Source organism: Mobula hypostoma, chromosome 10, assembly GCF_963921235.1.
Source record: "Mobula hypostoma chromosome 10, sMobHyp1.1, whole genome shotgun sequence".
Lineage (NCBI taxonomy): Eukaryota > Metazoa > Chordata > Chondrichthyes > Myliobatiformes > Myliobatidae > Mobula > Mobula hypostoma.
Window position 1 is genome coordinate 2,066,227 of NC_086106.1, and position 24,517 is coordinate 2,090,743.

The 24,517-nt window shown below is 44.3% G+C and overlaps 1 protein-coding gene across 1 annotated transcript; it reads right to left on the minus strand.

The window, feature by feature from the left end:
- Nucleotides 1-1,313: 1,313 nt before the first annotated feature.
- LOC134353192 (uncharacterized) lies at nt 1,314-23,912 on the minus strand. The gene is made up of 5 exons (XM_063061212.1): nt 23,760-23,912; nt 11,657-11,855; nt 8,510-8,608; nt 7,541-7,632; nt 1,314-1,822 (listed from the first exon to the last, which is right to left on the minus strand). Exons 1-5 carry the CDS (start codon nt 23,910-23,912, stop codon nt 1,487-1,489), a joined length of 879 nt encoding a protein of 292 aa, XP_062917282.1. The 3' UTR covers nt 1,314-1,486.
- Between the last annotated feature and the right edge of the window lie 605 nt (nt 23,913-24,517).

Consider the following 24,517-nt stretch of genomic DNA (forward strand, 5'->3'; position numbering starts at 1 on the left):
GCCATCAGGAAGAAGGTACAGGAGCCTCAGGACCCACACCATAAGGTTGAGGAACAATTATTATCTCTCAATCATCAGGCTCGTTAACCAGCATGGATAACTTCACTCACCTCAACACTGAACTGATTCCACAACCTATGGACTCACTTTCAAGAACTTAAATTCTCAGTATCGGTTATCATTTGTTTATGTATTGTTGACACATACTGTTGGCAGGATTTCAGATGGTGACAAGGTGCGTAGGAGTGAGACAGATCAGCTGATTGAGTGCTGTCACAGCAGCAACCTTGCACTCGAAGTCAAGGAATTGATTGTGGACTTCAGGAAGGAGAGGTACAGAAAGGGGTCAGCAGTGGAAAGGGTGAGCAATTTCAAACTCCTGAGTGTCAACATCTGAGGATTTATCCTGAGCCCAACATATCGATACAGATACAAAGGAAGCACAACAGCGGCTACATAGAGGTTTGGTATGTCACCGAAGACTCTCGCTCATTTCTACAGCTGTACCATGGAGAGTGTTATAGGCTGCATCACTGTCTGGTATGGAGGGACCACTGCAAAGCATCTTAAAAAGCTGTAGAAAGTTGTAAACACTGTTAGTTCCATCCTGGGCACCAACCTTCCTACCACCAAGCAATGCCTCAAAGAGGTGGCCGGCGTTCAGCATTGAGGACCACCGTCTCTCAGGATGTGCCGTCTTGTCATTGCTGCCATCAGAGAGGGGTGCAGGAGCCACACGCTCAGTGATCCTGGACACCTTCTACTCCTCCACCATCAGATTTCTGAATGGACAATGAACCTCTGGAGCTGAACGTCCAAGGACGTATGGTGTATCGGAGAGATGGGTTAGTGGGCAGAGGGGGTGGTGTGGCTCTGTGTATAAGAAATAATATTAAATCATTAGAAAGGGATGACATAGGATCAGAAGGTGTAGAGTCTCTATGGGTTGAGTTAAGAAATGACAAGGGTAAAAGGACCCTAATGGCAGTTGTATACAGGCCTCCAAACAGCAGCCGAGATGTGGATTACAAATTACAGCAGGAGATAGAAAAGGCGTGTTAGAAGGGTAATGTCATAATAATCGTTGGGGATTTTAACTTGAAAGTGGACTGGAAAAACCATGTCAGTACTGGACCTCAAGAGAGTGAATTTGTAGAATGTCTAAGGGATGGCTTTTTAAAACAGCTTGTTGTTGAGCCCACTGAGGGATCGATTTCCCTGGATTGGGTGTTGTGCAATGATTAGATTAGATTAGATTATGAGGACACGCAGTCCTCTTTTATTGTCATTTAGTAATGCATGCATTAAGAAATGATACAATGTTCCTCCAGAATGATATCACAGAAACACAAGACAAACCGACTTAAAAACTAACAAAAACCACATAATTATAACATATAGTTACAACAGTGCAAAGCAATACCATAATTTGATAAGAACATACCATGGGCACAGTAAAAAGTCTCAAAGTCTCTCGAAAGTCCCATCATCTCACGCAGACGGTGAACCTCCAGCGCCGTAAACTTACCGATGCAGCACCCTGGAAGCATCCGACCACAGTCCGACTCCGAGTCCGTCCGAAAACTCCAAGCCTCCGACCAGCCCTCCGACACTGAGCACCGAGCACCATCTCTGCCGAGCGCTTCGACCCCGGCCCCGACAACAGGCAATAGGCAAAGCCGAGGATTTGGGGCCTTCCCCTCCGGAGATTCTCGATCGCACAGTAGCAGCGGCAGTGAAGCAGGCATTTCAGAAGTTTCTCCAGGTGTTCCTCCGTGCTTCTCACAGCTGTTTCCATCAAATCAGGATTGTGCACGGCCCCCTAGTTACACAAACGATATCATTCGGAATGGCCGCGCGTACTGCGTCGCGCCGCCATCTTCTCCTGCCTACTCCCTGATCTGGAGGTGATAAGAGAACTTAAGGTTAAGGAACCCTTTGGGAACAGTGATCACAATATGATTGAGTTCACATTTAAATCTGAGAGGGAAAAAGTAAATTCCAGTGTGTCGGTATTTCAGTGGAATAAAGGAAATTACAATGGCATGAGAGGGGAACTGGCCAAGGTTGACTGGAAAGGGACACTAGCAGGAAGGACAGCAGAGCAGCAATGGCTGGAGTTTCTGTGAAAAATGAGGGAAGTACAAGGCAGATATATTCCAAATAAGAAGAAATTTTCAAAGAGAAGAAGGACACAACAGTGGCTGACAAGTGAAGTCAGAGCCAAAGTAAAAGCAAAAGAGAGGGCATACAAGGAAGCCAAAGCTAGTGGGAAGATAGAGGATTGAGAAGCTTATAAAAACTTGCAGAAGGAAACTAAGAAAGTCATTAGGAGGGAAAAGATGAATTAGGAAAAGAAGCTGGCGATTAATATCAAATAAGTTACTAGAAGCTTTTTTAAGTATATAAAGGGTAAAAGCTAGTCAAGGGTAGATATAGGACCAATACAAAATGACTCTGGAGATATTGTAATGAGAGACGCAGAGATGGCAGAGGAACTGAAAGCGTATTTTGCATCAGTCTTCACAGTGGAAGATGTCTGCTGTATACCGGACATTCAAGAGTGCCAGGGAAGTGAAGTCTGTGCAGTGAAAATTACGACAGAGAAGGTGCTCAGGAAGCTTAATGGTCTGAGGGTGGATAAATCTCCTGGACCTGATGGAATGCACCCTCAGGTTCTGAAGGAAGGAGCTGGAGAGATTGCGGAGGCATTAACATTGATCTTTCGAGAATCGATAGATTCTGGCATTGTACTGGATGACTGGAAAATTGCAAATGTTACTCTGCTATTTAAGAAGGGTGGGAGGCAACAGAAAGGAAACTATAGACTTGTTAGCCTGAACATCACTGAAAGTTGTTGGAATCGATTGTTAGGGATGAGATTACGGAGTACCTGGAGACACATGACAAGATAGGTGAAAGCCAGCATGGTTTCCTGAAAGGAAAATCCTGCCTGACTAACCTACTGTAATTCTTTGAGGAAATTACATAGAACACAGAACAGTACAGCATAGTACAGGCCATTCGGCCCACAATGTTGTGCCGACCTTTAAACCCTGCCTCCCATATAAGCCCCCACCTTAGATTCCTCCATATACCTGTCTAGCAGTCTCTTAAACTTCCACTAGTGTATCTGCCTCCACCACTGACTCAGGCAGTGCATTCCACGCACCAACCACTCTCTGAGTAAAAAACCTTCCTCTAATATCCCCCTTGAACTTCCCACCCCTTACCTTAAAGCCATGTCCTCTTGTATTGAGCAGTGGTGCCCTGGGGAAGAGGCGCTGGCTATCCACTCTATCTATTCCTCTTATTATCTTGTACACCTCTATCATGTCTCCTCTCATCCTCCTTCTCTCCAAAGAGTAAAGCCCTAGCTCCCTTAATCTCTGATCATAATGCATATTCTCTAAACCAGGCAGCATCCTGGTAAATCTCCTCTGTATCCTTTCCAATGCATCCACAAGCAGGGTAGACAAGGGAGATGCAGTGGATGTTGTATATTTGGATTTTCAGAAGGCCTTTGACAAGGTGCCACACATGAGGCTGCTTAGCAAGATAAGAGCCCGTGGTATTACAGGAAAGTTACCAGCATGGGTGGAGCATTGGTTAATCAGCAGAAAATAGAGAGTGGGAATAAAGGGATCCTATTCTGCTGGCTGCTGGTTACCAGTGGAGTTCCACAGGGGTCGGTGTTGGGACCACTGCTTTTTACGGTGTATGTCAACGATTTGGACTATGGGATTAATGGAATTGTGACTAAATTTGCCGATGATACAAAGATAGGTGGAGGAGCAGGTAGTGTTGAGGAAACAGAGAGCCTGCAGAGAGACTTAAGATAGTTTAGGGAAATGGGCAAAGAAGTGGCAAATAAAATACAGTATTGGAAAGTGTATGGTCATGCACTTTGGTAGAAGAAATAAACGGGCAGATTATTATTTAGATGGGGAGGGAATTCAAAATGCAGAGATGCAAAGGGACTTGGGAGCCCTTGTGCAGGATACCCTAAAGGTTAACCTCCAGGCTGAGTCGGTGGTGAAGAAGGAGAATGCAATGTTGCCATTCATTTCTAGGGGTATAAAATATAAGAGTAGGGATGTGATGTTGAGGCTCTATAAGGCACTCGTGAGACCACACTTGGAGTATTGTGTGCAGTTTTGGGCTCCTTATTTTAGAAAGGATATACTAACATTGGAGAGGGTTCAGAGAAGATTCACAAGAATGATTCCAGGAATGAGAAGGTTACCATATGAGGAACATCTGGCAGCTCTTGGGCTGTATTCCCTGGAGTTCAGGAGAATGAGGGAGGATCTCATAGAAACATTCCAAATGATAAAGTGCCTGAACAGATTAGATATGGCAAAGTTATTTCTCATGACGGGGGATTCTAGGACAAGAGGGCACGACTTCAGGATTGAAAGGCCTCCATTTAGAACAGAGACCATACCAAAGAAACCATAGAAACTACAGCACAGAAACAGGCCTTTTGGCCCTTCTTGGCTGTGCCGAACCATTTTCTGCCTAGTCCCACTGACCTGCACACGGACCATATCCCTCCATACCCCTCCCATCCATGTATCTGTCCAATTTATTCTTAAATGTTGAAAAAGAACCCGCATTTATCACCTTGTCTGGCAGCTCATTCCATACTCCCACCACTCTCTGTGTGAAGAAGCCCCCCCTAATGTTCCCTTTAAACTTTTCCCCCCTCACCCTTAACCCATGTCCTCTGGTTTTTCTCTCCCCTTGCCTCAGTGGAAAAAGCCTGCTTGCATTCACTCTATCTATACCCATCATAATTTTATATACCTCTATCAAATCTCCCCTCATTCTTCTACGCTCCAGGGAATAAAGTCCTAACCTATTCAACCTTTCTCTGTAACTGAGTTTCTCAAGTCCCGGCAACATCCTTGTAAACCTTCTCTGCACTCTTTCAACCTTATTTATATCCTTCCTGTAACTTGGAGATGCAGAGAAATTACTTTAGTCAGAGGGTGGTAAATCATAGAGGCCAACTCATTGGGTGTATTTAAGGCAGAGGTAGATAGGTTCTTCATTAGCCAGGGCATCAAAGTGTATGGGGAGAAGGCAGGGGAGTGGGGATGACTGGAAGAATTGGATCAGCCCATGATTGAATGGTGGAGCAGACCTGATGGGCTGAATGGCCTACTTCTCCTATATCTTATGGTCTTATGGTCTTTGGACACTACCTCACTATTTTCTTTTCTTGCTCTCATTTCGCATTACTTACTTAATGTAATTTTAAACATTTATTTCTTATTGAAACATATAGTTTTTATTGCAATGTACTGCTGCCACAAAACAGTAACTTTTACAACATCTGGCAGTGACATTAGACCCGATTCTGAATCGGATTCTGTAATTATTATTTTGTTTTTCATTTTGTATTTTCACAATTTGTTGGCTTTTGCACTTTGCTTGTTTGTCCGCCTTTGTTTGAGTGTGGTTTTTCATCGATTCTATTGTGTTTCTTCGTATCTATTGTGAATGCCCGCAAGCAAATGAACCTCAGGGTTGTATATGGTGACATTTAGGCAGTTTCATGATAAATTTCATTTCAACTTTCAACTTTGAACCAATCTAGTAGAATGCACACTCAACATTACATTGACTATACAGCGGGGAGTCTTGACACTGTCTGAGAAATTAAAGCCAAGTCTCTTGTTTTCTTGTAAAAAGTATCCAACGATACTGTTGCCGAAAAGTAGGAAATGCCCTCAGTTTCCTGACCAACATTTGTCCTTCATCCCTCATCACCAAAACGTATTAACAACCAACACACCTGAGGATGTGCTGGGGACAGTCTTATGACATGAAATTTGCTGTTTTTTTTGCAATACAAAGCAAAGACATAAAATTAATATAAATTATAAAATTAATAAACAGTGTAGAAAGGAGTATTGAGGTTTGTGGATCCTTTTCAGAAACCTGATGAAGGGGAAGAAGCTGTATGTGAAATATCCGAGTGTTTGTTTTTGGGCTCCTGTACCTCCGCTCTAATGGGAAGGGGGCACGTCCCGAATGAGGAGGGTCCTTCATGACGGGTGCTGCCTTCTTGGGGTGTCCATGATGAGAGAGTGAGTGAGAGTGAGAGAGTGAGTTAGTGAGTTAATGAGTGTGAGTGATTGAGAGAGAAAGAGAGAGAGAGAGGAGTGAGAGAGAGACAGAGCTAGAACAAGAGACAGAGAAACAGAGAGTTAGAGAGACAGAGAGAGAGAATATATTTTTCTCTGCACATCTGCTCCAAACCAGTTCCACCCCATTCTAAGCTTGCAAGACAGGAACAACTTTAATTTATTTGTATTGATACAGATAATGTGTCATTGCCGTCGAGAGCTTTTATCTCCGCATCAGGAGTTTAATGCTTCAGATAAATACCTCTGTAAGTCTCTCTCTTACTGTCTGCAAATTCCTTTGCCTAATAAAACACTTTGTTGGTTTACTTGCCAACTCTCTTCCAGTATGGTAGAGTTATATGGATAGAATGTGTTTTGTAACACAAAGGAATTTATAGAGAGAGACTCACTGGGGCAGCAACTTGAATTCCCAGAAACAAACTCTCTCAAGCTGCTGTATTGACATATAACAAGACAGATTAATTGGTATGTCTCCTAACAGCTGGTGAAGGTGAAGAGGCAGCAAAACTTTAGGTTAAGTCAAGAAATCTCTCAAAGATGGTGCTCAGCTCCTAGGGGTTAGAGCAACGTGCTTCCTGTTATGTTTTGTAACTTGTTTTTACTTGAAGCCAGGCCCGCATGTGTGATGTGGTGGCGTGATAACGTATGCCATTCACATACTTTTATATATAACTCGTAATGAATTATTGTGCTCAATTGTATGCTATATCAAAACTTGGTTATCCTCGATACTCCGGACGCAGCATTCAGACCAGAAAGATTCACGATTCACAGAAGGCACTCAACTACAGACTCAGGAAAGGCAAAAGGAGGCCACTGCTGTTGGTTAATTCTCATTGGTGCACTGCCGTGGCGGTGCTGTCGAACTTGTGTTCCCTTGACTTGGAACACCCAACGGTCAAATGCAGAGCATTCTACTTACAGAGGCTCGGGGTTCTCGTCTGTGATCCTGATGGCCGCTGATCTGATATACCACCAGTGAGGACTGTAATCAAGCACTTGTGACACTGCACAGTGAGGTCTGCAGACCACAAAACAGCCCATCCCAATGCATTTCAAATTATAGTCAGAGACTTCAACCGGGCCTGTACGAAGAAAGCCCTGCCCGATTATCACCAGCACATAACCTGCTGTACCAGTGGTTCCAGCACGCTAGACCTCCGCTACACTACGATCAGGAATGCCGATCGGTCCTTGCCCAGACCGCATTTTGGAAAATTGGATCACTCTGCTGTCCTTCTCCTGCCTGCACACAGGCAGAGCCTAAAAGCAAGGACAACAAAGAGGTGGTCGTGGGAGGCCGAGGGGGAGGGGTCAGTGAACTGGGCTGCATTCAAGCTCTCTCTGTACATCTGAATGAATACACTGGGGTTGTAACTGACCTTGTGAAAGCAGCTGTAGATGAGTGTGGTCCCCATGGAATCGTTTGGAGTCTCCCAGCCAGAAGCCCTGGACGAACCATGAGATCTGCAACCTGATGAGAGCCAGATCGGAGATATTCACGTCCTGGAGACCAAGGAAAGAGGTAAAACATGGAACAGAGAAGAGTACAGCACAGGAACAGGCCGCTCGGCCCACAGTGTTGTGCTAACCCAGCTAAAAAGCAAATTTAAAAAAACATACTCTAATCCCTCCTACCTACACCATGTCCGTATCCCTCCATCTTCCTCACATCCACGTCCCTATCCAAATGTCTCTTAAAAGTCTCTAATGTATTTACCTCTACCACCATACCAGGCAGCACATTCCAGGCATCCACCACTCTCTGAGTAAAAAAACTTACCCCTCTCTACTCTATCTCTGCCTCTCATAATCAACCCAAGTTTATCCAGCCTCTCATGATAGGACATTCCTGGTAAACCAGGCAGCATCCTGGTCTTCTGCCCCCTCTCCAACATCCTTCAGTGGGGGGGGGGGCAACCACAGATGTCTGCAATCCTCCAGATGTGATCTAACCAGAGTTATTTAAAATTGCAACATCGGAAGTTGCAACTAACAAGAATGCTGAAATCAAACATCATATTTACAGTATCACTCAAATATCAGTGAAATACTAAATACACAACACTCCTCCCTGCTTAGCTATAAACTCCAACTCAATAGAGAATGCATCTCAGCTCAAGAATGTAGCATATTGCTATGTGCACAGTATACTATACAACTATTATACACATATCCACAGCATCGTAAAGTTTGAATTGTCCCATTCAGGCCAATGCTCTTTCTCTGTGTCCTACTTTGCTGCATTTTCTGCAAGTTTTGCCCTTAAGCCTGCATCGGTCTGCTGTATGACACAACTTAACCGGCCAGGCAGGTTTCAGTTTAGACACTGCAATTTTGTTCACACTCACTTTCATTCCTGACTGCGAATGAATCTGCTCCCAAACCGACTCGAATATCCAAACCAAAACGCGACTGTCCGGAGATCCGGAGACTGGCGTCACGATCAACTGTGGGCAACAGGCGCCATCTACTGGAAGTTGAATGTACTGCCTCATCTCGGCTTTTCATGAGCCAGAATCTTACTTACCCAGCCAGTGGGATGCAATGCAAGGGAAAGTGCGGCTTTGGTTGTGACAGAGACCGGCCCTCGTTCATGTCTCAGGGTTCCCTGTTGTGGCGCCGGGGAAGGAGACGCTGAAGCTGGCTGTGTGCCCCTGGATTCTGCAGTAGGTTGGGAGCCTGCCAGGCTCAGTGGTGCTGCCCTCTAGTGTTCGCTCGGTGGAAGAACAAGCTGGACTGTGGTCACCTACACTTCACTACACAATCGGGGCAGGCGATGTGAGCTGTTTCTGCAGAAACATGGCTCCTAGACAACATCCACGCACCATCAATCTACAGGCCATGACGCTCAGAGGCTTGGGCTACATCATTTTTCAATTTTTTTTGTAACTATGTTTTTCTGCAATCATAATAACACGTGCTATACCGTGTGTGCTTTGTGCTGTGTGTGACTGTGAGTACTGTGTTTTGCATTTTGGTCCCGGAGTAACACTGTTTCATTTGCCTGTATACGCGAGTATTCATGTACGGTTGAATGACAATTACACTCAAACTTGAACGTAAAAGGTGAATTGGAATTAAATAGGCAGCAGAAAATAAAAGCAGGCAGTCAAGGCAACTAAAGTGCAGAACAATGAGAAAGTGATTATTGTATTTATTGATTGAGCTAAAGCACAGAATAGGCTCTTCCAGCTCTTGGAACCGCACTGCCCACCAATCCCTAATTTAACCATCACCAAAGCATGATGGACAATTAACCTACAAGCTGGCATGTCTTCAACTGTGGGAGGAAACCAGGCCACCTGGAGTAAACTCCTGGATTCAGAAGTTCAATGTTTAAAATTATAGGTAAATTTATTATCAAAATACATATACGTCACCATCTACAACCCTGAGTTTCATTTCCAATAACTGTGATAGAATCAATGAGAGACCTCACCAACAGGGCAGACAACCAGTGTGCAAAAGACAACGAACTGTGCAAATACAAAAAAGTAAAAAATAGAATAAGTAAACCAACAAACAAATAAATAAATAAGGAATAAATTTCAAGAACATGAGATGAAGAGTCCTTGAAAGTGAGTCCTTAGTTTGCGAAGTTATCCCCTCTGGTGCAAGAGTCTGATGGTTGAGGGGTAATAACTGTTCCTGAACCTGGTGGTGTGAGTCCTGAGGCTCCTGTACCTTCTTCCTGATGGCAGCAGCAAGAAGAGAGCATGTCCTGGGTGGTGGGGGTCCCTGATGATGGATGCTGCTTTCCTGCAACAGTGCTCTGTGTAGATGTGTTCAATGGTGGAGAGGGATTTATCCGTGATGGACTGGGCCGTATCCACTACTTTTTGTAGGAATTTGCATTCAAGGGCATTGGTGTTCCCATACTTTATACTTTATTGTCGCCAAACAATTGATACTAGAACATACAATCATCACAGCGATATTTGATTTTGCGCTTCCCACTCCCTGGATTACAAATCGATAGTAAATATTAAACATTTAAATTATAAATCATAAATAGAAAATAGAAAAATGGAAAGTAAGGTAGTGCAAAAAAACCAAGAGGCAGGTCCGGATATTTGGAGGGTACGGCCCAGATCCGGGTCGGGATCCGTTCAGCAGTCTTATCACAGTTGGAAAGAAGCTGTTCCCAAATCTGGCCGTACGAGTCTTCAAGCTCCTGAGCCTTCTCCCGGAGGGAAGAGGGACGAAAGGTGTGTTGGCTGGGTGGGTCGTGTCCTTGATTATCCTGGCAGCACTGCTCCGACAGCGTGCGGTGTAAAGTGAGTCCACGGACGGAAGATTGGTTCGTGTGATGTGCTGCGCCGTGTTCACGATCTTCTGCAGCTACACTACACAATGAGGAACTGCAGGCGATGTGAGCTGTTTCTGCAGAAACATGGCTCCTAGACATCAACCACGCACCATCAATCTACAGGCCATGACGCTCAGAGACATCATTTTTCAATTTCTTTTGTAACTATGTTTTTCCACAATCATACCAGGCTGCAATGCAGTCAGTCAATATACTCTCCACCATACGTTTATGAAGTTTGTCAAAACCTTGGACGTCATTACGAATCTTCACAAACTCCTCAGGAAGTAGAGGTACTGCTGTGCTTTCTTTGTAATTGCTGAGCCTAGGACAGGTCTTTTGAAATGAAAACACGGAGGAATTTAAAGCTGCTGACGCTCTCTACCTCTGTTCCCCCGATGAGGACTGGCTCATGGACCTGCGGTTTTCTGCTCCTGAAGTTAAAAACCAGTTCCTTGGTCTTTCTGACTTTGAATGAAAGCACCACTTAGCCAGATTTCCAGTCTCCCTCCTCTACGCTGATTCATCACCACCTTTGACTCTGCCAACAACAGTGGTGTCTTCAGCAAACTTGAATATGGCGTTGGACCTGTGCTTAGCCTTAAGTGTAAAGCAAGTAGATCAGGGAGCTAAGGACACAGCCTTGTGGTGCACGTGTGCTGATGGAGATTGTGGAGGAGATGTTGTTGCCAAACTGAACCAACTGGGGTCTACAAGTGAGGAAATCGAGGATCTGGTAGCTCAATGAGGTAGTGAGGCCAAAGGCTTGGAGGTTACTAATTCTGAGAGGATGATGCTATTGCATACTAAGCTGTAGTCGATAAAGAGCATCCTGATGTCTGCATCTTCCCTGTCCAGTTGTTCCAGAGTTGAATGACGAGCCAATTAAATGGCATCTGCTCTGGACCTGTTGGCAAATTGTAGTGGGTCCCAGTTGTTTTGTATGTTTCATCACCAACCTCTCATAACACTTCATCACTGTGGATGTATGTGTAACTGGGTGATAGTCACTGAGGCAGATCACCATGTTCTTCTTAGACGCTGGTATAATTGAAGTCTGCTCAACGCGGGTGGCTACCTCAGACTGCCTGAAGTGAGGTTAAAAACCTCTGGCCAGTAGATCAGCCCAGCTCTTTCATACTTGGCCAGGTACCCCGTCTTGCCCGAACACTTTTTGTGGGTTCACCCTCTTTGAAGGACACTCGCACTTCAGCCTCTGAGTCGGAAATCACGGGATCCTCGAGGGCTGTGTGAATTTGTGATGGTTTCCCAATATTTTGACGGTCAAAGCAAGCGTAGAAGGCATTGAGCTCATCTGGAAGTGAGGCCCTGCTGTCACGGATGTCACTTGGTTTCACTTTGTAAGAAGTGATCGCACTCAAACTCTGCCACAGCGGTCAAGCGTCCTTCACTGATTCAAGTTTAATCCGGAATACCCACCTCACCTGTGAGCTGGCTTTCCGGAGATTGTACCTGGACCTCTTGTAACCTTCTTGGTCACTGGACCTGAACGTGCTGATCTGGCCCTTGGCAGACTGTGGATCTTATGGTTCATCCAGAGTTCCTGATTGCAGAAGACTCTGAATGATCTTGTGGGGACACGCTTGTCTACAACTGTCGTTGTAAAGAAAGAAGATAAGAGAATAAAGGACAGAGAATGGTACACACACCGACAGGCCCTTCGGCCCACAGTGCCAGCGCCAACCATACCATCCGTCTCAGTACTCCTGTCCATTCCCGGCCTGTCCACGTGTCTGCCATCTCTGCTTCAATCCCCAAGCAGTGTGTACCACACACCCACCACTCCCTCTGTGTACACTACCCCACGCCTCCTTCAAACTCTCCCCACATCACCTGGAATCTATCCACTCTCACTTTTGACGTTTCCAGCCTGCAAAAAAAAAAAGAAAAAATTGCCTGGCAAATTAGGTTCACTGCAATACGAGAGAGCTCATAGAATGTGAACAAAGTTTTGTCAGGGATAAACTGGGACAAGGCCACTTCAAAGGTTTCAAAGGTACATTTAATGGCAGAGGAATGTATACAATATACATCCTGAAATTCTTTTTCTTCACAAACATCCATGAAAACGGAGGAGTGACAGTTAAATGTTAGAACCCCAACCGCCCCCCCCTGAGCTACCCCCCATGCATAAGCAGCAGCAAAGCAACGATCCCCCCACCCACCAGCAAAAAAAAGCATCGGTGCCCCTCATCGGATTGTGTTTCTTTCAATGGGAGTGATTGATTGAGAACTTTGTTGTCAGGAAAAGTGACTTTAACATGAGTGAATTTGACATTAAGCTTCGTTTGTTATTGAAGCCCCTGAACCAGCATGGACCTCTTCACTCAGAACGACCCTGAACTGATCCCACGAGCTCTAGAATCACTTTTAAAAACTCTGTAACTCATGTTCTTTCTTCCAACTTCCATCTGTTTATCGGTCCGTCTGTCTGTATATCTGTTTCTCTGTCTATTTATCCATCCGTACATCTGTCTGTCTGTTTGTTTATTTGTTTATTATCACTTGTTTCTTCTTGAATTTGCACAATTTGTCGGTCTTTGTAGTTCATAGATAAATAGATATACTTTATTGATCCCGAGGGAAATTGGGTTCCGTTACAGCCGCACCAACCAAGAATAGAGCGTAAATATAGCAATACAAAACCCACAAACAATCAAACAACAAAATGCAAACTATGCCAGATGGAAAAAGTCCAGGACCAGTCTATTGGCTCAGGGTATCTGACTCTCCACTGGAGGAGCTGCACGTTCTTCATTGATTCTATTGTATTTCCTTGTCCTACTGTGACTGCCTGCAAGATAATGAACCTCAAGGTTGTACGTGGACACATGTACTTTGACCATCAACTTACTCTGAACTTTGACTGTACCACGATACAGTGAAAAGCTTGTCTTGCCCACTGTTCATACAGATCAACTTATTACACAGCCCATGGAGATAGAACAAGGTAAAAAAATTGCGGAGTGCAGAATACAGTTACCATCTTTGAACCGAGGAGCACAAAATCCATCACTGTTTCTACTTCCTTTCCATTTATTAACTTGGAGTTAACAGGGCTGGTTGACATAACCCTGGTTTTCCTAATATTGAGCAACAAACCAGCTTTTGCACTTTCTTCTTTCTCTTTGATTAGAAGCTTCCTCAGATCCTCCTCACTTTCAGCCATTAGAGTGGTATCGTCTGCATATCTGAGGTTGTTAGTATTTCATCCAGCAATTTTGATTCCAGCATTTGAGTGCTCTAGACCAGCATTCCCCATGATGTGTTCAGTACATACAGTAGATTAAATAAGTAGGGTGACAGTGTGCCTCCTTGTCCTACTCCTTTCCCAATCTCAAACCAGTTTGTTGGTCCATGTTCAGCTCGAACTGTTGTTTCTGGATCTTCATACAAGTTTCTCATAAGGCAGATCAGGTGTCCGGGTATCCCCATTTCTTTAAGAATTTGACATAATCTGTTATGGTCCACACTGTTGAAGGCTTCAGAGTAGTCAATAAAACATAGATAAATACTTTTCTGGAATTCCCTGGATTTCTCCGTTATCCAGCGTAGGTCAGCAATTTGGTCTCTGGTGCCCCCGCCTCTTCTAAAACCAGCGTGTACATCTGCCAGTTCTCGTTCCATATATTGCTGGAGTCTTGCTTGCATGATCTTTAGCATTACCTTGCTAGCATGTAAAATTCGTGAAATTTAACTACACACATGTATGTAACGTATATAACATGTATAATGTATGTAGAAACAAGACAAAGTTTCTTTGAACCAGGATGTAAAACACAGTTGGACACATAACACACAATAATTTATTAAGGTAAGGATAAAATCTACAGATGAATCACACAAATAACAAACCAAAGTGCATTAATGCTAAATATTGTAGGGTACAGAACAGATTAACCAGCGACAATTCAAATATGATGCGGCAGGTTATTCAGAAGCCTGATGGCCTGAGGGAAGAAACTGTTTCCCATCCTGACCGTTCTTGTCTTTATGCATCGGAGTCTCCTGCCTGATGGTAGAAAGTCAAAGACGATGCTGGATGGATGGGTGGGGTCCTTGATAATACTAAGGGCCCTGTGTATGCAGCGCTCCTGACAAATGTCCCTGATCCTCCCAGCAGTTCTCACCGTCCTTTGTAGGGACTTTGGGTTGGATGCTCTGCTGCTCCCGTACCAGATGGAGATGCAGCTAGTCAGGATGCTCTCAATCGTGCTCCTGTAAAACGCAGTTCAGATGGGTCGCGGGGTGATGGGTCCCAAGGTTGGTGTGAATCTAGAGTTCAAAGCCTGGAGTCTGGGGTCCCGTGATCAGTGAGTCCTGGGGTCTACACCAAGTACCGAAGATCAAAACCACCAAACCCAGAAGTCGAGGCCTGACGTTTTAGCCTTGGGGCAGCGCATCTGGAAATTGAAAGCCTGATGTCTGTGAGCCTGTGTTCCACAGGTCTACCAGACGATGCATCATAATGTAGAGAATCAGGAAGCCGTCCACTTAATGCAGATTGCTAACAAAATGGAGACACCTATCACCTAAAACAGGAGACCCTGCAGATGCTGGAAATCCAGAGCCACACAAACATTTTCTTATATTTTAGCCATACAGTGTGAAATCAGCCCTTCCTGCTCTTCAAGCCAAGCTGCCCGGCAACCCCTGACAAACTCAATTAGTTCTAACCTCATCACAGGACAACTTACAATTTACAATCTAGCCGGTACGTCTCTGGACCGTGGGAGGAAACCAGAGCACCTGGGGAAATCCCACACGTTCCACAGGGAGGACGTACAGAGACTCGTTATGAACAGCACCGGATTTGAACTTCCGGATGCCCCGAGCTGTAACCGCTACTTTACCGTAATGTCCCAAATGCTGGCGGAACTCAGCAGGTCAGGCAGCATCAATGGAAATGGATAGACAGTCGACGCTTCCGGCTGAAACCATCAGGACTGGATAGGAAGGGTGAAGAGGCCAGAATAAAAAGCTGGGTGGGGGGGAGGGTAGGAGAACAAGCTAGAAGGTGATAGGTGAGACCAGGTGGAAGATGAAGTAAGAAGCTGGGAGGTGATTGGAAGAAAAGGCAAAGAAGTGGAGAAGAAGGAATCTGATGGATTCTTGCGTGGAATGGGCTGCCGGCAACGGTAATGGAGGCAGATACGACAGGGTCTGTTAAGAGACTTTTGGATAGGTACATGGAGCTTGGAAAAACAGAGGGCTATGGGTAATCCTAGGTAATTTCTATGGTAGGGACATGTTCAGCACAACTTTGCGGGCCAAAGGGCCTATATTGTGCTGTAGGTTTTCTATGTTTCTATGTTTCTGATAAGAGAGGAGAGTGGACCATAGGAGGAAGGGAATGAAGTGCCAGCTCTTGCTCCACCCCTTTCCTTCCCTTTCTTACACCGGTTACCTCCCCTCTACGTTTCACTCCAGAAGGAGGGTCTATAACTCTGCATCCATATCCCGCCATAGACGCTGCCTGACCTGCTGAGTTCCTCCAGTGTTTTTCTTGGGTTGTCCTCACAAAGTTGCTCCTGAGAACCCAGGACAGCAGTGGACCTTCCGGACTGAACGAAGGAGAAGTTTCTTCCCTCAGGCGATGCCAGATCTTTGGAATTTTCTACCATGGGGGCTGTGTTGTGGGCACAGGTCGGAGGGTTCCTGCATTCTAGGGGTACCTGGGGATACGGGACAGTGCAGTAAAGATCGGCCATGATCCAGATCAGGAGTGGGCTGGAAGGACCAGACGACCCACTGCTGTCCAATTTCTTGTCTTCTTTTGTGAAACTGAGGATGGGTTACCCCTGTGACCAGGACAATACTTGGCCCTCTACAGTCATCATCTCCCTGTTCATATCTTAAACATCAGTTTATAAAGGAAAACAGCACCTGACTAACCTGCCTTACTACCCGTGGTTCCACTTTCCTTAAAAACCCAACCTGCATTGGTCATTCTGAATGAGAGAGAAATGAACAACCTTTCACTGATACTTTCCATTTGTATCTCTTTTGCTTTATCTTTCTTTCCTTCTCTCCCCCTCCCGTCGCTCTCTCTTTCTCTCTCTCTATTTCATCTCCCCTCTTTCTCTTTCTTTCTCTTTTTCTCTCTCTTGTTCAATCTCTCTTTTGACCTCTCTCTATCTCTCTCTCACTCTCTCTCCCCTCTCCCCCTCCCTCTCCCTCTTTCTCTCCCTCTTTCTCTCTCTCTTTTCTCTCTCTCCTCTCTCATTCTTGTTCTCACTCTCTTTCATTCTCTCTCTCTCCTCCCTCTCCCTCCTCCTTTCTCATTCTCTCTCTCTCTATCTCTCCCTCTCCCTCCATCTTTCTCTCTTTCTCTCTCTCTCTCTATCTCTCTCCTCTCTCTCTTGTTCTCTCTCTTCCCCCTCTCTCATTCTCTCTTTCTCCCTCACAGATGCCGCACGACCGGTTGAGTGTTTCCCGCAATAACGTTTGCAAACGGTAGAACTCAGTTCCCCTCTACAAAACCATGTGGTCGTTGCCTGGTCACGGATTGGCGGGTGAAGCGCTGCCTCCCAGGAGGGACTTCTTGGGGTGAGGGAGGAGGCAAGTAGGCGCATACAGCATTTCTGCCGCTTGCTGGGTAATGGGTTGGGGTCAGATCTACGGGGAAGGATGAATGGATAAGGGAATCACAGAGGGTGCGATCCCTGTGGAAAGCAGAGAGAGATGAGTTTGGCGGTCGGATCCTTTTGGAGGTGGCAGAAGTGGTGGAAGATAATATGTTATTTGCTTGATTTTGTTTACTTTCTGCACATTGGATGTGTGACAGTCTCCTTCTTTTTAATGGGCTCCAATGGGTTTCTGCCTTTGCAGCTGCCTGTAAGGGGACGAGTCACGAGGCTGCATACTTTGATAGTAAATGTAGCTTGATTTTGACTTTGGATGCGAAGGCTCCTGGGGTGGTAGGCGAGGACAAGAGGAGCTCTATTGCCGTTGAAGTAGCAGGAAGATGGGGTGAGCGCAGGTGTCCGGGAACTGGAGAAGATACAGGTGAGGGCAGCATCTATGGCGGAGGAAGGTAAAAATTTGTTCTTTGAAGAAGGAGGACATTTCTGATGTTCTGGAAAGGAAAACTGCATCCTGTGAACAGATAAAGGAACTGAGAAAGGGGAATAGTATTTTTACACAGGGTGGGGAGAGATATAATAAAGATAGCCGTGGGAATTGTTAGGTTTATAAAAGATATCGGTGGACAGTGCGTCTCCAGAGATGGAGACAGAGAGATAACTAGATAAGCAAGTAAAAACACAAACAAATAAATACTGTAAATATATCACCATATGTTTACTGAGATTCATTTTCTTGCGGGCTTTCACAGCAAAACAAAGAAATACAATAAAATAAATGAAAAATTACGCACACACAAAGACTGACAAACCACCAGTGTGCAAAAGAAGACAGACTGTGTAAATAGAAAAGCTAATAATTATTACAATGAAAGTAATAATAATAATAGTATTCTTGCAATTTGGGTAAGAAGTACACACCACTAAACTTAAATGAGAGCACAGCCCAGAAAAATTAGGACATTATCACTATTGATGAAAAAGTTAACCAATGGAAGAGCATGACCCTCCATGGAAGACATCCCCACGATCTGAGCAGATTAGATGAATGCCTGGCTCAGAGCTGGAGATGTCTTTCCTGAAACAGAACGGTTCCTTGTGGCAATACAGGACCAGGTGGTTAACACAAAAAAATCAAAAATGCATAGTAAAAGACCAACAAGTTCAAGATAAATGCAGAAAATGCCGAGAGAAACCAAAAACAATCCAACACATTACAGGATCCTGTAGCAGTTTAACTCAATCTGATTCCTTACACAGGCATAACCAGGAGGCAAACATCATTCACCAAAATCTGGATTTATAATACAAACTCACAAAAGACACCATTCTTTACTGTAATAACAAGCCTGATCCAGTTTTATAGTCAGAATCCCACAAATTATATTACAACTGATCTGTTATTACAGATAGGACAATACATAATAACTGTCCAGATATAATAATACAGGATAAAGAAGCAAGAGCAACTTATTTAATAGATACATTCATTCCAAACACATATAACTGACAAAAATCAATAAGCAAGCAAGCAAATTTTCAGTTTTCAAACACAAGGCTTTACATAAAACAAGATATAAAAATCAAACATCAAATTTTAGACAATATATAAGAGAATAAAATCTCACAAAAATAGATATGATAAATAGATGTTACAGTGTAGGAGATTATAATTAAAAGCTACAGTGAAAAGAAAAGTTTTAAGCTTTGATTTAAAAGAGCGTAAAGTTGGGGCAGACTTCAGATCCTCTGGAACGTTATTCTAGATATGTGGAGCATGGTAACTAAAAGCTGCTTCACTGTTTTTAGTTTTGACTCTGGGGACGGTAAGCAGGCCTTCCCTAGGCAATCCGAGGGTTTGGGAAGGATCACAGTGCAGCAAGGGATCGGAGATGTATTTAGTCCCTGGACCATTCAGTGGTTTATAAACCAGTAGTTAAATTTTAAAGTCAATCCTCTGGTGGACAGGAAGCCAGTGTAGCGATCTGAGAACGGGAGTGATGTGTTCCACTGTCTTGGCCCAACAGGGGATTCCAGCAGCAACGTTCTGAATGTTCAGAGGGTTTGTTTACAGAGACCTGTGAAAACGCCATTACAGTAGTCAAGCCTGCTAAAAATAAATGCAGTTAAATAAAATGAGTTTTTTTAGATCTGGCTGAGACATCAGCCCTTTAACTCTCGCTGTGTTTTTAAGATGGTAGTGGCTGACTTTGTAATTGTCTTAATGTGGCAGTTAAAATTTAAGTCGGAGTCTATGACAACACCAAGGTTTCTGACTTGCTTTGCGGTCTGTAACCTCAGGGATTCTAAGTGAGCACTGACTTTTAATTGTTCTTTTTTTAGCTCCAAAAACAATTATTTCAGTTTTCTCTGTGTTTAAATGGAGGAAACTTTGGCTCATCCAATCAGTGAGTTTTTTAGTGATTATATGGGACCACAGTTATATAAATCTGAGTGTCATCCACACAATTAGGGTAAGAGATTTTGTTGCTTACCATGATTTGAGCTAGAGGGAGCATGTATATGTAAACAGAATGTGATATACCCCAGGTTGCTGTGGGAAGTGAGAGAAGAGGTCGCTGGAGCAGTAGCTATGATCTTTGAATCCTCTTTGGTTGCAGGGGAGGTGACCAAGGATTGGAGAATGGCAAATGTAGTTCCCATGTTTAAAAAAGGTAATAGGGAGAATCCTGGGAACTATAGACCAGTGAGTCTTACGTCGGTGGTCCGCAAACTATTGGAAAGGGTTCTTAAGGATAGGATCTGTGAGCATTTGGAGAAGTACAGTCTACTCAAGGATAGTCAACATGGCTTTGTGAAGGGATGGTCATGCCTCACGAGCCTAATTGAGTTTTTTGAAGAGGTAACAAAAGAAATTGATGAGGGTACGGCAGTAGATGTGGTCTACATGGACTTTAGCAAGGCATTTGACAAGGTCCCCCATGAGAGACTCATCCAGAAAGTCATGAGGCATGTGATCAGTGGAACCTTGGCTGTTTGGATAAAAAATTGGCTTACAGGAAGAAAGCAGAGGGTAGTAGTGGAAGGAAAGTATTCTGCCTGGAGGTCAGTGACTAGTAGAGTGCTGCAAGGATCTGTCCTGGGACCCCCGCTCTTTGTGATTTTTATAAATGACCTGGATGAAGAGGCGGAAGGATGGGTGAGTAAGTTTGCAGATGACACGAAGATTGGAGGAGTTGTGGATGGAGCTGTAGGTTGTCGAAGGTTACAAGAGGATATAGACAGGATGCAGAGTTAGGCAGAAAAGTGGCAGATGGAGTTCAATCTGGATAAGTGTGAGGTGATGCATTTTGGAAGGACAAACCAGAAGGCTGAGTACAGGGTTAATGGTTGGTTACTTAAGAATGTGGATGAACAGAGGGACCTCGGGGTTCAAATCCATACAGCCCTCAAGGTCACTGCACAGGTTGATAGGATAGTTACGAAGGCCTATGGGATGCTAGACTTCATTAATAGGGGGATTGAGTTCAAGAGTAGAGAGGTCATGTTGCAACTCTACAAATCTCTTGGTGAGACCACACTTAGAGTATTGTGTTCAGTTCTGGTCACCTCATTATATGAAGGATGTTTTTAGATTATGAAAACACTCAGTCCTCTTTTATTGTCATTTAGAAATGTATACATGCATTAAGAAATGATACAATGTTTCTCTGGCGTGATATCACAGAAAACAAGACAGACCAAAGAGTAACACTGACAAAACCACATAATGTGTGGATGTGGAAGCTATGGAGAGGGTGCAGAGGAGATTTACCAGGATATTGCCTGGATTGGAAAACAAGTCTTATGAGGCAAGGTTAGCAGAGCTGGGACTTTTCTCTTTGGAGTGTAGAAGAATGAGAGGGGACTTGATAGAGGTCTACAAGATTATGAGAGGCATAGTTAGGGTGGATAGCCAGCACCTGTTTCCCAGGGCAAGAATAGTGAACACCAGAGGGTATACGTACAAAGTTAAGGTAGGGAAGTTTAGGAGAGACATCAGAGGTAAGTTTTTTACACAGAGGGTTGTGGGTGCCTGGAATGACTTGCCAGGGATGGTGGTGGAAGCTAAAACATTAGGGGTATTTAAGAGCCTCTTGGACAGGCACATGGATGAAAGAGAAATAGAGGGTTACGAGGTAGTGTGGGTTTAGTACGTTTTTTTAAAGGAGTATATGGGTCGGCACAACGTCGAGGGCCGAAGGGCCTGGACTGTGCTGTAGTATTATAGTGTCTTCTAGTGTCTAGAAGAGGGCCTAGTATGGACCCTTGAGGTACTCTGCAAATCATTTTTGTTCGTTCAGATACGCAGTTACCAATCGATACAAGATAGTCCCTGTCCTGTAAGTATGATTTGGACCACTTTAGGACTGTACCGGAGAGTGCCACCCAGTTTTCCAGTTTGTCCACTAGAGGCAGCACTAAAATCCAAGTAAAACCAGAACTGGAACCTTATCATCATCGTGGATGTCATTTCAAACCCTGACCAGAGCAGTCTCCATTTGATACAGGCCTGTAGTTGTTAATTATTCAGGTATCTGGGTTGTTCATTTCTAAAAGGGGCTCAACGACTGCAGTTTTTAGGGCTTTTGGGAAGCAGTCTGACAGAAGGAGAAGTGATGACTATTTGCAGGATGTCTGGCGCCGTGCATCTGAAAACATTTTTAAAAATGGTTACAAGTAAAATGTCAAGGGAACAGAAGGAGGATTTCAGGTGTAGCACGATTTCCTCAGAAGTTTTATAGTCTATAGGTTTGAATTGTGTCATCTTAATTTAATTAGCTCTGAGTGAATGGATGACACTGACATCTGACCTGATGCAGAGACACTAACAGCATGGCCAATCTTCTGAATTTTGTCAGTAAAAAAGAACGTAAGGTCATTACATGGCTTTGTAGAAAGTTCAGGCGCTGCTGACACAGGAAGAAAACACCAGAAATATGCTGAATGAAAAGAGGAAATTGAAAGACTTTGGAACATGAACAAGGTATATATTGTCCCAATAGTAATATCTACCACTGGAATCATCCCAAAGGCACTACACAATAGTATTAAACAATTAGGGCTACACGGCAATATCTATGTAAATCTCCAGAAAGCCACAATACTAATCACCACCAGAATAGTTCAAATGTTCCTAGCAATTGAGAAATGAGTGTGCGTGGCTATGCCTGTACCTCAGGCTTCACCAGCTCGAGCTGAGAAAAAATAAACATGCACTTTTGAAAATAAATAAATAAATAGGGCTTTACTCTTTGGAGAGAAAGAGTATGAGAGGAGACATGATAGAGGTGTACAAGATAATAAGAGGAATAGATAGAGTGGATAGCCAGCGCCTCTTCCCCAGGGCACCATTGTTCAATACAAGAGGACATGGCTTTAAGGTAAGGGGTGGGAAGTTCTAGGGGGATATTAGAGGAAGGTTTTTTACTCAGAGAGTGGTTGGTGCGTGGAATGCACTGCCTGAGTCAGTGGTGGAGGCAGATACACTAGTGAAGTTTAAGAGACTACTAGACAGGTATATGGAGGAATTTAAGGTGGGGGCTTATATGGGAGGCAGGGTTTGAGGGTTGGCACAACATTGTGGGCTGAAGGGCCTGTACTGTGCTGTACTATTCTATGTTCTATGTTCTAAATCATATTGAGAACATGAGTTGTAGAGTCTGAAAGTGAGTTCATAGGTTGTGGAATCAGTTCAGAGTTGAGGTGAGTGAAGTTATCCACACTGTTTCAGGAGCCTGATGTGTTGAATCAGTTCAGAGTTGGGGTGAGTGAAGTTATCCACACTGGTTCAGGAGTCTGATGTGTGGAATCAGTTCAGAGTTGGGGTGAGTGAAGTTATCCACACTGGTTCAGGAGCCTGATGTGTGGAATCAGTTCAGAGTTGGGGTGAGTGAAGTTATCCACACTGTTTCAGGAGTCTGATGTGTGGAATCAGTTCAGAGTTGGGGTGAGTGAAGTTATCCACACTGGTTCAGGAGTCTGATGTGTTGAATCAGTTCAGAGTTGGGTGAGTGAAGTTATCCACACTGTTTCAGGAGTCTGATGTGTGGAATCAGTTCAGAGTTGGGGTGAGTGACGTTATCCACATTGGTTCAGGAGTCTGATGTGTGGAATCAGTTCAGTGTTGGGGTGAGTGACGTTATCCACACTGGTTCAGGAGCCTGATGTGTGGAATCAGTTCAGAGTTGGGGTGAGTGACGTTATCCACACTGGTTCAGGAGTCTGATGGTTGAGGGGTAATAACTGTTCCTGACCCTGGTGGTGTGGGATATGTTTGGAACAGAAATAGGCCCTTTGGCTTACATTGTCTGCTGCAAATGCAATGCTGAATTAAACCAAATCTCTTCTTGCTGAGCATTAATCATACCTCCCCATCTCCTGTTTGTGTCTTAAACACCCCTATTGTAATTTCTTCTACCGTCACCACTGGCAACATGTCCCAGGCGCCTATCCCACTCTCTTTTAAAAAACGTTCCCCACACATCTCCTTTAAACTTTGCTCTTCCCCAGCTTGAGTACATCTACTCTAGCACATACTTAACATTTCTACCCTGAATTGGTACCCTACTCGCGTCTCTCGAACTTTATAAACGTTTATCAGATCTCCCCTCAGCAGCTGACACTCCAGAAAAAAGCAACCCGGGTTTGCCTAGCCTCTCCTTGTCGCTCCTGCTCTCTAACCCAGGCAGAATCCTGGCCAACCTCTTCGGCATCCTCTCCAAAGCTTCTACACTTCTTCCTGTAATAGGGTTGCATACGGCACTCCAGCTGTGGCCTAACTAGAGTTATATACTGTGGCGCTCCGGGGGCGCGGTCGAGAGCTCGACCCGGCATTCCTAGCGGCCAGCACTACTCTTTCTTCCTGTTTTAAAATGCGTTCATGGTGTGTGCATTCAGAGGAATTATGGTGAGAGGTTCGAGTTCATTTCTGAATGTAATAATCACCTGCTGCATCGGTATGTGACTGAGATGGTTCCCACCAAACTGTTGCACTCTGTTATTGTGCTCGTCGCAATAAAAACGGTGGTTTGAGATAAACAAGTTCTTCTTGTCTGTGATCATGGACCGAATGCTCACCACAATACTGCAGCAACATGACTTCTCGATTTGTATGCTCAATGTCCCTATGGACGAAGGCAAGCACACTATAAGCTTGCCTCCTGTGTGGCCACTTTCAGTGAGCTATAGACTTGGACCCCAAGTGTGGTTGTACTTCTAACATAGTGTGTCCAGGGGTTTGGACCCCTTAGTTAACAGTAGGGGTCCATGGCATAAAAAAGTTTGGGAACTCCTACTCTATATGGACTTTGAAAACATCCTAAGTCATAGGAGCAGATTTAGGTCATTTGACCCGGTGAGTCTGCATTCGATCAGCGCTGATTTACTATTCTCCCTCAATCCCAAGATTCCACATGGTAGTCTGCTATGGAACCTGAGAT